The 13,552-nt window shown below is 42.3% G+C and overlaps 1 protein-coding gene across 1 annotated transcript; it reads left to right on the top strand.

The window, feature by feature from the left end:
* Positions 1 to 6,560: 6,560 nt before the first annotated feature.
* Positions 6,561 to 6,914, top strand: LOC138869636 (uncharacterized). Its single transcript, XM_070147270.1, has one exon. It carries the CDS (start codon positions 6,561 to 6,563, stop codon positions 6,912 to 6,914), a length of 354 nt encoding a protein of 117 aa, XP_070003371.1.
* The last annotated feature ends 6,638 nt before the right edge of the window (positions 6,915 to 13,552 follow it).

The raw sequence follows: 13,552 nt of genomic DNA, 5'->3' as shown, positions 1-13,552 counted from the left end.
AGAGTTAGCCGCATAAGGAGATATCGCCAAGAAGGAGCAAAGACATCACATTTACTTACGCCTGACATTCCACTTCTCGGGGAACAACATCTTTTCCACTAGAATCAGGTCAGACATCCTCACTCGGATGAATCGGCTTAACCACCCTCATCTCCGAACTCCTCGGTGCAGGAAAAAAGGGATCTCGGGGCTCAACAGCAAAGCTTGATTAAGCCCCCACAAAGAAGACGGGGATTATACATCCAGATCAGATGGTTCAGGGTGAACGGCATTCCCTCTATCATGCTCGAGTAGTGCCTGATCATATAAATCACGTTCTAGAATGAAGGGTGTACTTGACCCAGGGTTACTTGATAACTCCGATAGAAGTCGAGAATCACAGGGTCGATCAGGGGCGAGGATGGTCCCACCGGACCCAAGGTAAATGGGTAGGTATACACACTCAAAAAGCCGACTCTATGAGCCATAATATCTTCCTCCCGAGCGGGAATCTCCACGAGAACGGTATCCCCCAGCAACAATTGGCCTTCACTCTTTCAATGTCTGTTATAAAGCTAATATGCCGAGTTACAGGCTCGCAGTGACCTGACTTCGAGGAAGGTCTCTCGACCCTAAAATCGGAAGTCATCACAAAGGATCACGGGATGCACTACTCGACACGGGGGGAAGTGGCCACTTTGCCTTGAGAGAAAACCGAAGAAGATGAGACCGCAACCTCCTGAGAAGCAGAAGTGGAAATTTTTTCCATCCTTGAAAGAATCTGAGAGAAGAAGAAAAAGGGGTTGCGTTCCTGAGGAAAAAACAGACCTTACTAGGTATTTTTTGGCATGAGATGGAGTTTAGAAATAAAGAAGTACGTATTTATAAAAGCACCGTGAGTACATTGAAGGAAGCCAACCGCCGTAGTCAATGCGGAAACCTGCAGGGGCTGTGCACGTAGTGCACCTTGACATCTCGTAGCCGTTTGCAAGAGCACCGAAGGAAGCAGGAGTTCAGGACCGTTTCTTATCATTTCCTACCACTTTCACTCTAAGAAACGCACAGACTATCTGTATACGGTGAATCTAGAGGCCCAATTTCCCCGTTATAGGGTCGTCTTGCGATCATGCTCCTCGAAGCTGGAAGTTAAGGTTGGGACTCAACCTTGGGGGTCGTCAGGTGTTGGTCTGAAAGACATCACATTCCAACAGCTACAGCAGGCGAGAGGGGAGTTCTTAAGGCACACGGTTCAAGGCACACGACTCGATCTAATAAGGCTGACCTATCCAGGGCCTATTTCAAGATGTCACATCTAGCCATCCTATCTCCACGCCTTCACAGTTAATACGTTTTGTACTATAATGTATTTCCCTCCTATATAAAGGGGATCCCCATCACTTTGTAAACCCTTTAGCTGATGTTGCTCCATCCATTTTTTCTCCACAAGATCAATAATATCTCTCTCCCTTTCTTCTCTCTAATTTACTCCATGTTACTAGCTCGAGGCCATTCATAGCATTTATTAGTTTCATACTTGTTCTTCATTTATTGCTTGGTATTGGCCATAAAAGAGCCTTGTTTGATCATATCTCAACTGTTATCCCATCCCTGACTACCCCGACAGCTCGAGCTCGAGCCAGACATCGACCTCGAGGTCCTTCATCGACCAGTTCGAGGCTCGAGCTGTAGGCATCTCGGTTTGATCTCTGCCCCATTTTAGCTTATGTTTTATCGTTAAACATCATATTCTTAGCATCGACTGCTCTAACAACTAGCATAAAAATAAATCACATAATTTGAGAATTCCATTTACAAATTCAATTATCGTTACCATTTTCACGGTAAACATCAGTTATTAAATTATCTGTTACAATTAGTTGTTGATTTTATGCCTTCATTTCATTATTCTACGAATGTTAGGCTTACCTAGTCTTAGAGACTAGGTGCCATCATGACATCTCATGGAGGGAGGATTTGGGTCATAACAAGTTGGTATTAGAGCTTTAGGTTCATAGGTATTGTGAGTCACAAGTATGTTTAGTAGAGTCTCGCGGATCAGTAAGGAGACGTTTGTACTTATCTTCGGGAGGCTATGGAACTACTAGGAAAATTTCATTTCTTTTGATTCCTTGTCGTGCAAAATTGTTGACTTCGAAATTCTAAACTTCTGTCCTCTATTCTCTTACAGATAGTGAGGGCACGTACAGCCAGATCAGATGATCAGGCACCCGCGCCCCCTGCTAGAGTCACTAGAGGCCGGGGCCAGGGTAGAGACCAAAGATGTCCCTGTGGTGCAGCCAGAGCACCTGCACGAGCTACCACAGAGGAGCCACTAGTAGCTCCAGTCAGAGCGCAGACATCTATGATGCCTACTACTACTACACCAGCTCTTTAGGAGACCCTCACATAGTTTATGAGCTTGTTCAACACTTTAGCTCAGGTAGGGTTGATTCTCCTCGCTCTTGACATATCTCAAGCCGGGGGAGAAGCACAGACTCCCGCTGCCCACACCCCCGAGCAGCGGGTTCAGGTTGATTAGATTCCAGAGGGTATACCGATACAGCCTACAGCCCCGGTTCAACCCGAGGGTAGGACAACAGTTTCTGAGGAGGACCAATGTAGGCTTGAGAGGTACATAAGTACCACCCTCCTACTTTCAGTGGTTTGGCGACCGAGGATGCTCAGGGTTTTCTAGAGGAGTGCCACCTTATCCTCTTTACTATGGACATAACGGAGTCGAGTGGGGTTTGTTTCACTACGTTCCAACTTAGAGGAGCAGTCTATCAATGGTGGCGTGCTTATGAGTTGGAAAGTTTGGCTGAGGCAGCTTCACTTACATGGACTCAGTTCTCGGATATGTTTTAAAGGGAGTATGTTCCCCAAAGCCTGCGAGATACGTGGTGCACCGAGTTTAAGCAGTTGCGCCAGGGTTCTATGACTGTTTTAGAGTATGCAGTTCATCTCAGTTATTTGGATAGATATGCACCGGCCTTGGTTTCTACAATTTGAAAGAGGGTCCATCAATTTATCGAGGGGCTCCATCCCAGCATCAGGACTAGCATGGCCTAAGAGTTAGAGATGGATATTCCGTATCAGCAGGTTATGAGTATTGCTAGGAGAGTTAAGGGAATGCTTGCTTGGGAGAGAGAGAAGAGAGAGGCCAAAAGGTCTCGAGAGTCTGGCCATTATTCTGGTGCTCGTACCCTAGATGCAGTTTGACATGGTAGGGCTATGTGAGTCACCCCAGTCATTTAGCTCTTCTAGCCGCCAGTGGTATTCCAGCTCCTCCTATGCCCCAAGAGCATTATTATGCACCATCAGTATCTAATGTGCCTCCTGCATGAGGTGTTTTCAGCGGTCAGTCCAGCAGACCTGGCCTAAGCCAGCCACAACAGCCACGCCCTCCCAAAGCTTGTTTTGATTATGGCGATACTCGCCATATGGTGAAGGATTTCCCCAGACTTAGGAGGGGTGCACCTCCATAGATTTCTCAGGCACCATATGCTCCACAGGGTCTTCAGGATATGATTACAACACTAGCTACCCTCCACCTACTCAACCAGCTTGAGGAGGAGGTTGGGGAGGTAGAGGTCGCCCTAGGGGGGAGGCCAAGCCAGATACTATGCCCTTCCTGCTCGTACAGAGGCATTTGCTTCCGGCTCTATCGTTATAATTATTGTTCTGATCTGTCATAGAGATGCGTAAGTATTATTTGATCTGGGCTCCACTTATTCCTATGTGTCATCTTATTTTGCTCCGTATTTGGGTGTATCCCATGATTCTATGAGTTCTCCTTTTTATGTGTTTACACCCGTGGGAGATTCTATTGTTGTTGACCATGTGTATCGGTCGTGTTTGGTTATTATTAGTGGTTTTGAAACCAGAGTCGATTTATTATTACTTAGTATGGTAGATTTTGATATTATCTTAGGCATGGACTGGTTGTCGCCCCATTATGCTATTCTTGATTGTCACGCCAAGACCGTGATGCTGGCCATGCCAGGCTTACCGAGATTAGAGTGGAGGGGTACCTTAGATTACACTCCTAGTAGAGTTACTTCATTACTTTAAGCTCAACGAATAGTTGAAAAGGGTTGTGAAACGTATCTAGTTTATGTGAGAGATGTCAGTATTGATACCCCTACAATTGAGTCAGTCCCAATAGAGAGGGATTTCCCTTATATATTTCTAGTTGATCTTTCGGGCATGCCACCGGAAAGAGACATCGACTTTTGTGTTGATTTGTTGCCGAGCGCTCAGCCCATCTCTATTACTCCATATCGTATGGCTCCTCCTGAGTTGAAGGAATAGTTACAGGAATTTCTTGATAAGGGCTTCATTCAGCCTAGTATGTCACCTTGGGGTGCTTCTATCTTGTTTGTAAAGAAAAGGGATGGTTCTATGCGTATGTGTATTGATTATCGCCAGTTGAACAAAGTTATAATGAAGAACAGGTATCCTTTGCCTCATATTGATAACCTATTTGATCAATTACAGGGTGATAAAGTGTTTTCCAAGATTGACTTGCATTTAGGTTATCATCAATTAAAGATTCGGGAGCCAGATATCCCGAAGACTTCTTTCAGGACTTGGTATGGTCATTACGAGTTCCTAGTGATGTAATTTGGGCTGACCAATGCCCCAGTAGTATTTGTGCATTTGATGCACAGTGTATTTCAGCCCTATCTAGACTCTTTCATTATTGTGTTTATTGACAACATTCTAGTTTACTCTCAGAGTTGGGCGGATCATGAGTAGCACCTGAGGACTGTGCTTCAGACTTTGAGAGAGAAGAATTTATATGCAAAATTCTCTAAGTGTGAGTTCTAGTTAAATTTAGTGGTATTTTTGGGTCACGTAGTGTCGAGTGAGCCAGCCGTCCTCAGCTATGGAGATCCGAAATTTTCTTGGTTTGGTGAGGTATTACCGTCAATTTGTTGAGGGATTCTCATCTATTGTAGCACCTATGACCAGGCTGACCCAGAAGGGTGCTCCATTCAGGTGGACGGATGAGTGCGAGGAGAGCTTTCAAAAGCTCAAGACAGCTTTGACTACAACCCCAGTATTGATATTGTCTGCAAGTTCGGGGTCTTATACTATTTATTGTGATGCGTAGCAAGTTGATCTCGGCGCGATGTTGATGCAGGACCATTGGGTGATTGCCTACGCGTCCAGACAGCTGAAGGTACATGAAAAGAACTATCCAATCCACGATCTTAAGTTAGCGGCTATTGTTCATGCCTTAAAGATTTGGCGGCACTATTTGTACGGTGTTCCTAGTGAGATCTACACTGATCACCAGAGTTTGCAGCATCTGTTCAAATAGAAGGATCTTAACTTGGGTCAGTGGAGGTGGTTAGAACTGCTTAAGGATTATGATATCACTATTCTATACCATCTAGAAAAGGCCAATATGGTGGTTGATACCTTAAGTCGCAGGACGGAGAGTTTGGGGAGCTTAGTAGATTTACCAGCAGCAGAGAGGATATTAGTATTGGATGTTCATGTTGGCCAACTAGTTTGTTAGATTGGATATTTCTGAGCTGAGTCGAATGTTGGCTTGTGTGGTCTCCCAGTATTCTCTTTATGATCGTATCAGGAAGCGTCAGTATGATGACCCCCATCTGCTTGTCCTTAAGGACACAGTTCAACACGGTGATACTAAGGAGGTCACTATTGGAGATGAAGGTGCATTGAGGATGCAGGGCAGGCTATGTGTGCCCAATGCAGACAGATTGCGTGAGTTGATTCTCTAGGAGGCTCACAGCTCGTGGTACTCCATTCATTCGGGGGATGTGAAGATGTATCAGGAATTAAGGAAACATTATTGGTGTAGGAAAATGAAGTAGGACATAGTGAAATATTTAGCTTGGTGCCTAAATTGCTAGCAGGTGAAGTATGAGCATCAACAACTGGGTGGATTGCTTCAGAAGTTAGAGATTCCGTAATGTAAATGAGAGCGGATCACTATGGATTTTGTTGTTGGACTCCCATGGACTCATGGGAAGTTTGATGCAGTTTGGATGATTGTTGATAGGCGGGCCAAGTCAACTTATTTCATTCCTGTGATGACTACCTATTCTTCCGAATAGCTGGCTCAAGTTTATATCCACGAGATTATCAAGCTTCATGGCATGCCAGTATCTATCATCTCTGACCAGGGTACGCAGTTTACATCATGGTTTAGGAGGGCCGTACAACATGATTTAGGTACTCGGGTAAAGTTGAACACATCATTTCACCTGTAGACGGACGGACAGTGCTAGCGCACTATTTAGATTCTTGAGGTCTGTGCGTGTGTGATGGAGTTTGAAGGTTCTTGGGATCAGTTCTTGCCACATGGGGAGTTTGCCTACAACAACAGTTATCAGTCCAACATTCAGATGGCATCGTATGAGGCTATGTATAGTAGGCAGTGTCGGTCTTCAATAGGTTGGTTTGAGCCGAGCGAGACTAGGTTATTGGGTACAGACTTGGTTTAGGATGCCTTGGAGAAGGTTAAGGTGATTCAAGATAGACTTCACACAGTCCAGTCCAGACAAAAGAGTTATGCAGATTGGAAGGTTCGCGATGTTGCATTCATGGTTGGGGAGTGGCTCTTGCTTCGAGTTTCACCTATGAAGGGTGTTATGAGGTTCGGGAAGAAGGGAAAGTTGAGCCTAAGGTTAATTGGTCCATTTGAGGTGTCGCGGAAAGTTGGGAAGGTTGCTTATGAGCTTGCCTTACCTCCTAGTCTAGTAGGAGTTCATCTAGTATTCCATGTTTCTATGCTCCGGAAGTATCACGGTGATCCATCTCATGTGTTGGATTTTATCTCAGTTCAGCTGGACAAGGATCTATCTTATGTTAAGGAGCCCGTGGCTATTTTGGACAGGCAGGTTCGAAAGTTGAGGTCAAAGAACATTGCTTCAGCAAAGGTCCAGTGGAGAGGTTAACCGGTCAAAGAGGTGGCTTGGAAGACCGAGCATGATATGCGCAGCCATTATCATCATCTTTTCACCATTTATGGTATGTCTCTATGCTTGTTCGAGTACCAACGATTGTTTTAAGAGGGGAAGGATGTGACGACCCGGCCGATCGTTTTGAGAGTAATTGTCGCGATCCCTTATTAACTGCTTCCCCCGTATCTTTTTCTACTTATGTGAATTGTCAGGAGGTTTTGTTTTTGGTTTTGGAGTGTTTTGGGACACTTAGTCCCTAAGACAGAAGCTTAACTCTTAGGATTTTGATCGTAGTCAGAAAATTGTGAAGGCGACTCTAAAATGAAGTTTAGTCAGTTCCATTAGCTCCATTGGGTGATTCTGAACTTAGGGGTGTATCCGGATTGTGGTTTGAAGGTCTATAGTTGATTTAGGCTTGAAATGGTGAAAGTCAAATTTGTGGAGATTTTGACCGGAAGTGGACTTTTTGATATCGGGGTCGGACTTCGATTCTGAAAGTGGGAGTAGGTCTACAATGTTGAATATGACTTGTGTGAAAAATTTGGGGTCAATCGGATGTGGTTTGATAGGTTTCGGCATCGGCTATAGAAATTTGAAGTTTCAAGTTCATTAAGTTTGGATTAGAGGGTGATTCATGTTTTCAGTGTTGTTTGATGTGATTTGAAGGCCCGACTAAGTTTGTATGGTATTATAGGACTGATAGGTATGTTTGGTTGAGGTCCCGGGGGCTTTAGTTTGATTTCGTGTGGGTAACAGACCTTTTGGACTTAGGAAAAGATTGTAGAAAATCTAGTGTCTTTGTTTCTAGTTTCCTTAATCGCGTTCGCGAGGGAGGTCTCGCGTTCGGGTAAGGCATCAGGAGGCCAGATGAATTTGTTCTTAACATTCGAGAAGATGGGGATGCGTTCGCGAAGGTTTGACAATCAGTGCATCGCGAACGCGTGAAGGACATCGCGTTCACATAGAGGAAGTGGAGCAGCTGGGGAACCCAAGGAATTGTTCTACGCATTCGCGTAGTGGTTACCGAGTTCGCGAAGCATCAGGAAGTGGAAGGTATGCGTTTGTGAGAGGTCCCTTGCGTACGCTAAAGAGGAGTTTTGATCAGTAAATATTTGTTCAATGCGAACGTGAGAGTGATGCCGCATTCGCGAAGAAGGATTCACCCGGGCAAATTTAAAATTTCAAAATCGAGGGTTTATGTCATTTTTCACCATTTGGGCTTGAGAGCTCGGAATTAGGCAATTTTTGGAAAAATTTCCACGTGGGTGTTTGGGGTAAGTGATTCTTACCTAGTTTTGGTTAATTCCCATGATTATGTGTTTAATTTCATCATTAAATTAGTGATTTGGTGTGGAAAATTGGGAAAAATTTGAGAAAAGTTGTTAGGCCGAATTTTGGTGTTTTGATCAAGATTTTGGTATCAGAATGAATAATTTTGGTACGAGTGAACTCGTGAGTGAATGAGTGTTCATATTTTGTGACTTTATCCGATTCCGAGACGTGGGCCTGGGGAGACTTTTTAGGGAGATTTTTGAATTTCTTATTAAAGTTTTGATTTCATTAATTAGATTTGTCTATTATAATTGTATTATGATATGTAATTGCTTTTGGTTAGATTTGGGCCATTTGGAGATGGATATTCGGCATTGTTACCGATTGATTGAGCTTGGTTCGAGGTAAGTGGCTTGCCTAACCTTGTGTGGGGGAACTCCCCTTAGGATTTGATACTGTTGTGATATGTGAGCGTCGTGTACGTGAAGTGACGAGTGCGTACACAGGCTATTTGTTGTAAAACTCCATTTTCACCAAGTAATTTACTTGTTTCACTTTAATTAAGTTATACTAGAATGTGTAATTATCCTAATTAGCATAGAATAGCATGTCTACGTGTATTAAATGATTATCTGAACTATGTGCAACATGCTTAGTAGATTCCCTGCCTTTCCTTGACTTCTACTTAGTCTTAACTATAGGATTTCGTGTTGTCGCTGTTATTTCCATTATTTGAGTTGTGTATATACTTTGGGACTATGGAACGGTATTCTGGGAGATATCCTTGCATATTTACTTTGGGATTACAGAACGGTATTCCCGGAGATCCCCCTTCATATTTACTTTGGAACTATAGGACGGTATCCTAGGAGATTCCCCTGCATATTTATTTTGGGACTACGAAATGGTATTCCAGGAGATCCTCCCCTGCACATTTACATTTGGGACTACGAGACGGTATCTCGGGAGATCCCCTATTGTTATCTCTGTGTAATGTACTATTATTTTTTTGTGATTTCTTCCGGTTAAATTTCAGTCTTTATTTTACTATGATATTTCGCTCCATCTTATTATTATTATATATATATATATATATATATATATATATATATATATATATATATATATACACCAGTAGGGCCCTGACCTGACCTCGTCACTACTCGGCCGAGGTTAGGCTTGGCACTTACTGGGTACCGTTGTGGTGTACTCATGCTACTCTTCTGCACATATTTTCGTGTGTAGATCCAGGTACCTCCTGCCAGCCTCGCTTTTAGTTGCACAATTGCTGCTATTCCGGAACTGCAAGGTATATCTGCCCGCATCTGCAGACCGCGGAGTCCCCTTCTATCCCTTCTTATGTTGTTCCTCTTTTATTTCTCCTGGTACTGATGTATAGAACAGTTAGACAAAATCTTAGAAGCTTGTGACTACGGTGTTCCAGGACTTCAGAGATTTTGTGTATATTCGAGAGTGGTTATTGTATATGCCGAGCGACACTTATATCAGTTGTTAAATTATCTGTTACAATTATTTGTTGATTTTATGCTTTTATTTCATTATTCCGCAAATGTTAGGCTTACCTAGTCGTAGAGACTAGGTGCCATCACGACATCTCACAGAGGGAGGATTTTTGTCATGACAAATGATTATTGAGAGTAAGAAGGTATAATAAACGAAATAATTCTGCCATATTCTCCACAATCAAATGGTGTATCAGAAAGGAAAAATAGGACCTGTCATGACCCAAAACTCATCCCATCGTGATGACGCCTATCATGGAACTAGGCCAGCCTCAATCCAACGTAATCCAATACCACATTATAAATATTGAAAATCATTTTCGTAAACTTTAATCATTTTTAAATAAATTGCTTAAAACATAAAAGAAAGATTCATATTACGATACAATCATCCCAAAACCACGGTGTCACTAAGAACATGAGCTCCTAAGGTAAATACATAGTCTATTAAAGTGTCTAAAGAACCAATAGAAATACAACTGGAAAATGAGAAGGATAGCCAAGGCCTGCGGATGCCATACAGATACCTCAACAACTCCACAGCCTGCAACCTCGATCAGCGACTGCTACTGGGATGGAAGGTACCTGGATCTGCATAAAAGGTGCAGGGGATAACGTGAGTACACCAACTTAGTAACTAACAAGTCCAAACTGTGGACTGAAAGGTAGTGGGGAACTCAACCTCATCAAAAGATACAGAAATATCGTACAGAAATGTAGGCATGCTTTCAGTTAATTAGACAGATCATAATAGTGAAATAGAGCAGATATGAACATGGTAAAGATGTGTAACTCTGCTATATCTACGTGCCAATGCACATGCTATATGAAATGCACCATGCTGAGTGCCTCATGTGCTCAAAATCTCAATGCTCGTTCACTCAGTACTGTATATAGCTCATACGGCCCAGGGAAGATCCATCCCGAAATATATACATCTCTGACAGCAGTCACTTAGTACTGAAGAAGGACAATCCAGCCCACGGAGAAGATCCACCTCCAAATAATAATAATAACAACCTCACAACCACTCGGTACTGTATATGGTTCACAAGGCCCAGGAAAGATCCATTTCGGAATATATACACATTACATCGGTCTCCAGTACCGAGGGATAAGCCAATCCAGCCTCATGGAGAATATCCATCTCCAAGTATAAGTACTTCGAACAAGATCCATGTCCAGAGAAGATCCATCCCTCAATAATATCAACTGCGCTCACTGGGGGTGTATAGACTCCGGAGGGGCTCCTTTCAGCCCAAGTGCTATAACAAGCCAATGAAGGCATACATCAATAATCCGTTGCGGTGTGCAGCCCGACCCATAACTGTCACTCATAATCAGGCTCTCGGCCTCACTCAGTCATCACTCTCCAATCTCTCCAACGGGCTCACAATGCCATGAAAACAAGCCCGAAACAATGATATGATGTGCAAATAAATAACAGTTGAGATTGAGATGTGATATTAAATATATGAACATGACTGAGTATAGAATATTAATGAAATCAGTGAGATGACAGTTAGAAACGGCCACTAGGGGTCCCAATAGTATCAGCGTAAAGCCCTAGCATGATTTAAAGTGTATTTACTTCATCACATGAAGGAACACAGATATCAATAAGATAGAATTACTAATCGGTGCCATGGAAATGAACCAGGTCACAATTCTCCCCGTGCACGCCCGCACGCCCGTCACTTAGAATGTGCGTCACCTCAATACTGATCACATAACACGTAGTTCGGGGTTTCGAACCCTCAAAATCAAGTTTGAAAGCGTTACTTACCTCAACCAAGCCAAAATCCTACTCCGCGATGCCTTTGCCTCTCAAATTGGCCTCTGGCTTCTCCGAATCTAACCACAAGCAATACGATACAATCAACACGAGCTAAAGGAATCAATCCCATAAGAAAATGCTAAGCTTAAGGTCAAAAAGTCAACACAAAAAACTAGGCCCCGGGCCCATGTCTCGAAATTCAACAACTCACTCGATTACGAGACTAACCATACCAGTTTCAATCAATTCCGACTCCGAATCGGGTTTCAAATCACAAAAAAATATTTTATGAAGGTCCACAAATTTTCCCCAAATTTCAATCCCAAATCTCTAATCAAATGATGGATTCCATGATATATTCATGTATTTTAGTCTAAACCGAGTTAAAATCACTTACCCGATGAATTTTCTTGAAAACCTTCGAAAAATCGCCAAAACCCGAGCTCTCTAGGTCAAAATATGAAAATAAAACCCTGAATCCCGTATTTATAGTGCACTCTCTGATCTTTACTACGCTGACCGTGAAAATCTACCGCCACCGCGACCTTCACTGCTGACCGTGAAAATACCGCCGCCTTCACGCCTTCTCCTCTGACTACAGAATTTCTGCTACCCCTGTGAACTTCCACCGCTGACCGCGAAATTCCGCCGCTGACCGCGCCTCCAACTTCAGAGAACCCCCTTCCCTGAGACACCATCAACTGCTTCAACATCAAATCTCCCCGATAACTATCCGAAACACATCTGAGGCCCTCGGGACCTCAACCAAACATACAAACACATTCCATAAATCCATTCAAACCTAGTCGAATCTACGAATCACTCAAAACAACACCAAAAATCGAATCAAACCTTGGATTCAAGCCTAAGAACTCCAAACTCATAAATTCCACAAATGACTCTGAAACCAATCAAACCTCGTCCGAATATTCTCAAATTTTGCACGCAAGTCACAATTAACACTACAAAGCTACTCTAATCTCGGAATTCCATTCCGAGGTCGTCTATACATAAGTCAACATCTAGTTGACTTTTCCCAACTTAAGGTTCTAAATAGGAGGCTAAGTGCCTCATTCCACTCCGGAACCACCCCGGACCCGAATCGACCAACATGATAAGATAAAACACAGTTGAAGAACGTAGAAGAAAGCAAAAACAGGGAAAACAGAGCTATAACTCATGAAACGACAGGTTGGGTTGGTACAACCTTAAAGGAAATGATGAATAGGATGTTTGTTAGTTCTGGTGCACCAGATAATCTTTGGGGTGAAGCCATATTATCTTCCTATCATTTACAAAATATGATTTTTTATAAGAAAATGGATAAAAACTCCTTATGAGTTGTGGAAAGGGTATCCCCTTAATTTGAAATATTTAAAAGTGTGGGGGTGCCTTGCCAAAGTTATATTACCCGATCATAAGAAAAGAAAAATAGGATCTAAAATATCTGATTGTATGTTTATTGGGTATGCTGAAGTAGCGCATCATATAGATTGTTAGTAGTTAAAAGCGATATGCTTCAACACAATACTGTTGTTAAAACAAAAAATGCTAAATTTTTTGAAAATATTTTTCCATTAAAATGTGAGAATATTTTTTATGCTCCTATTATTCCAAGAGATAATATTTCACATGTTCCAATCATTCAAAATAATTTTGAAAGTGAGGACTTAAGAAGAAGTAATAGACAAAGGAAAGAAAAATCTTTGGCAATGATTTTTGTACTTATCTTGTAGATAACGATCCTTTAACATATTCTGAAGCTATTTTTTTGTCTGATGCCTCGTTTTGGATAGAAGCTATTGATGTAGAAATAAATTTAATTCTACAAAAATAAAACTTGAATTTTAGTTGATTTACCTACGGGAGCTAAACCATTGGTTGTAAGTGGGTTTTTAAGAAGAAACTCAATACGGATGGTTTCATTGATAAATACAAGGCTAGATTTGTTGCAAAAGCTTTTATTCAAAAACAAAATGTTGATTATTTTGATACTTATACTCCTTTAACTAGAATTTCCTCAATTTGTGTTTTACTTGTCTTAGCTTCTATTTATATAC

The sequence above is a fragment of the Nicotiana sylvestris genome, chromosome 5 (assembly GCF_000393655.2).
Source record: "Nicotiana sylvestris chromosome 5, ASM39365v2, whole genome shotgun sequence".
Lineage (NCBI taxonomy): Eukaryota > Viridiplantae > Streptophyta > Magnoliopsida > Solanales > Solanaceae > Nicotiana > Nicotiana sylvestris.
This window is presented reverse-complemented; position numbering and strand designations above follow the sequence as displayed.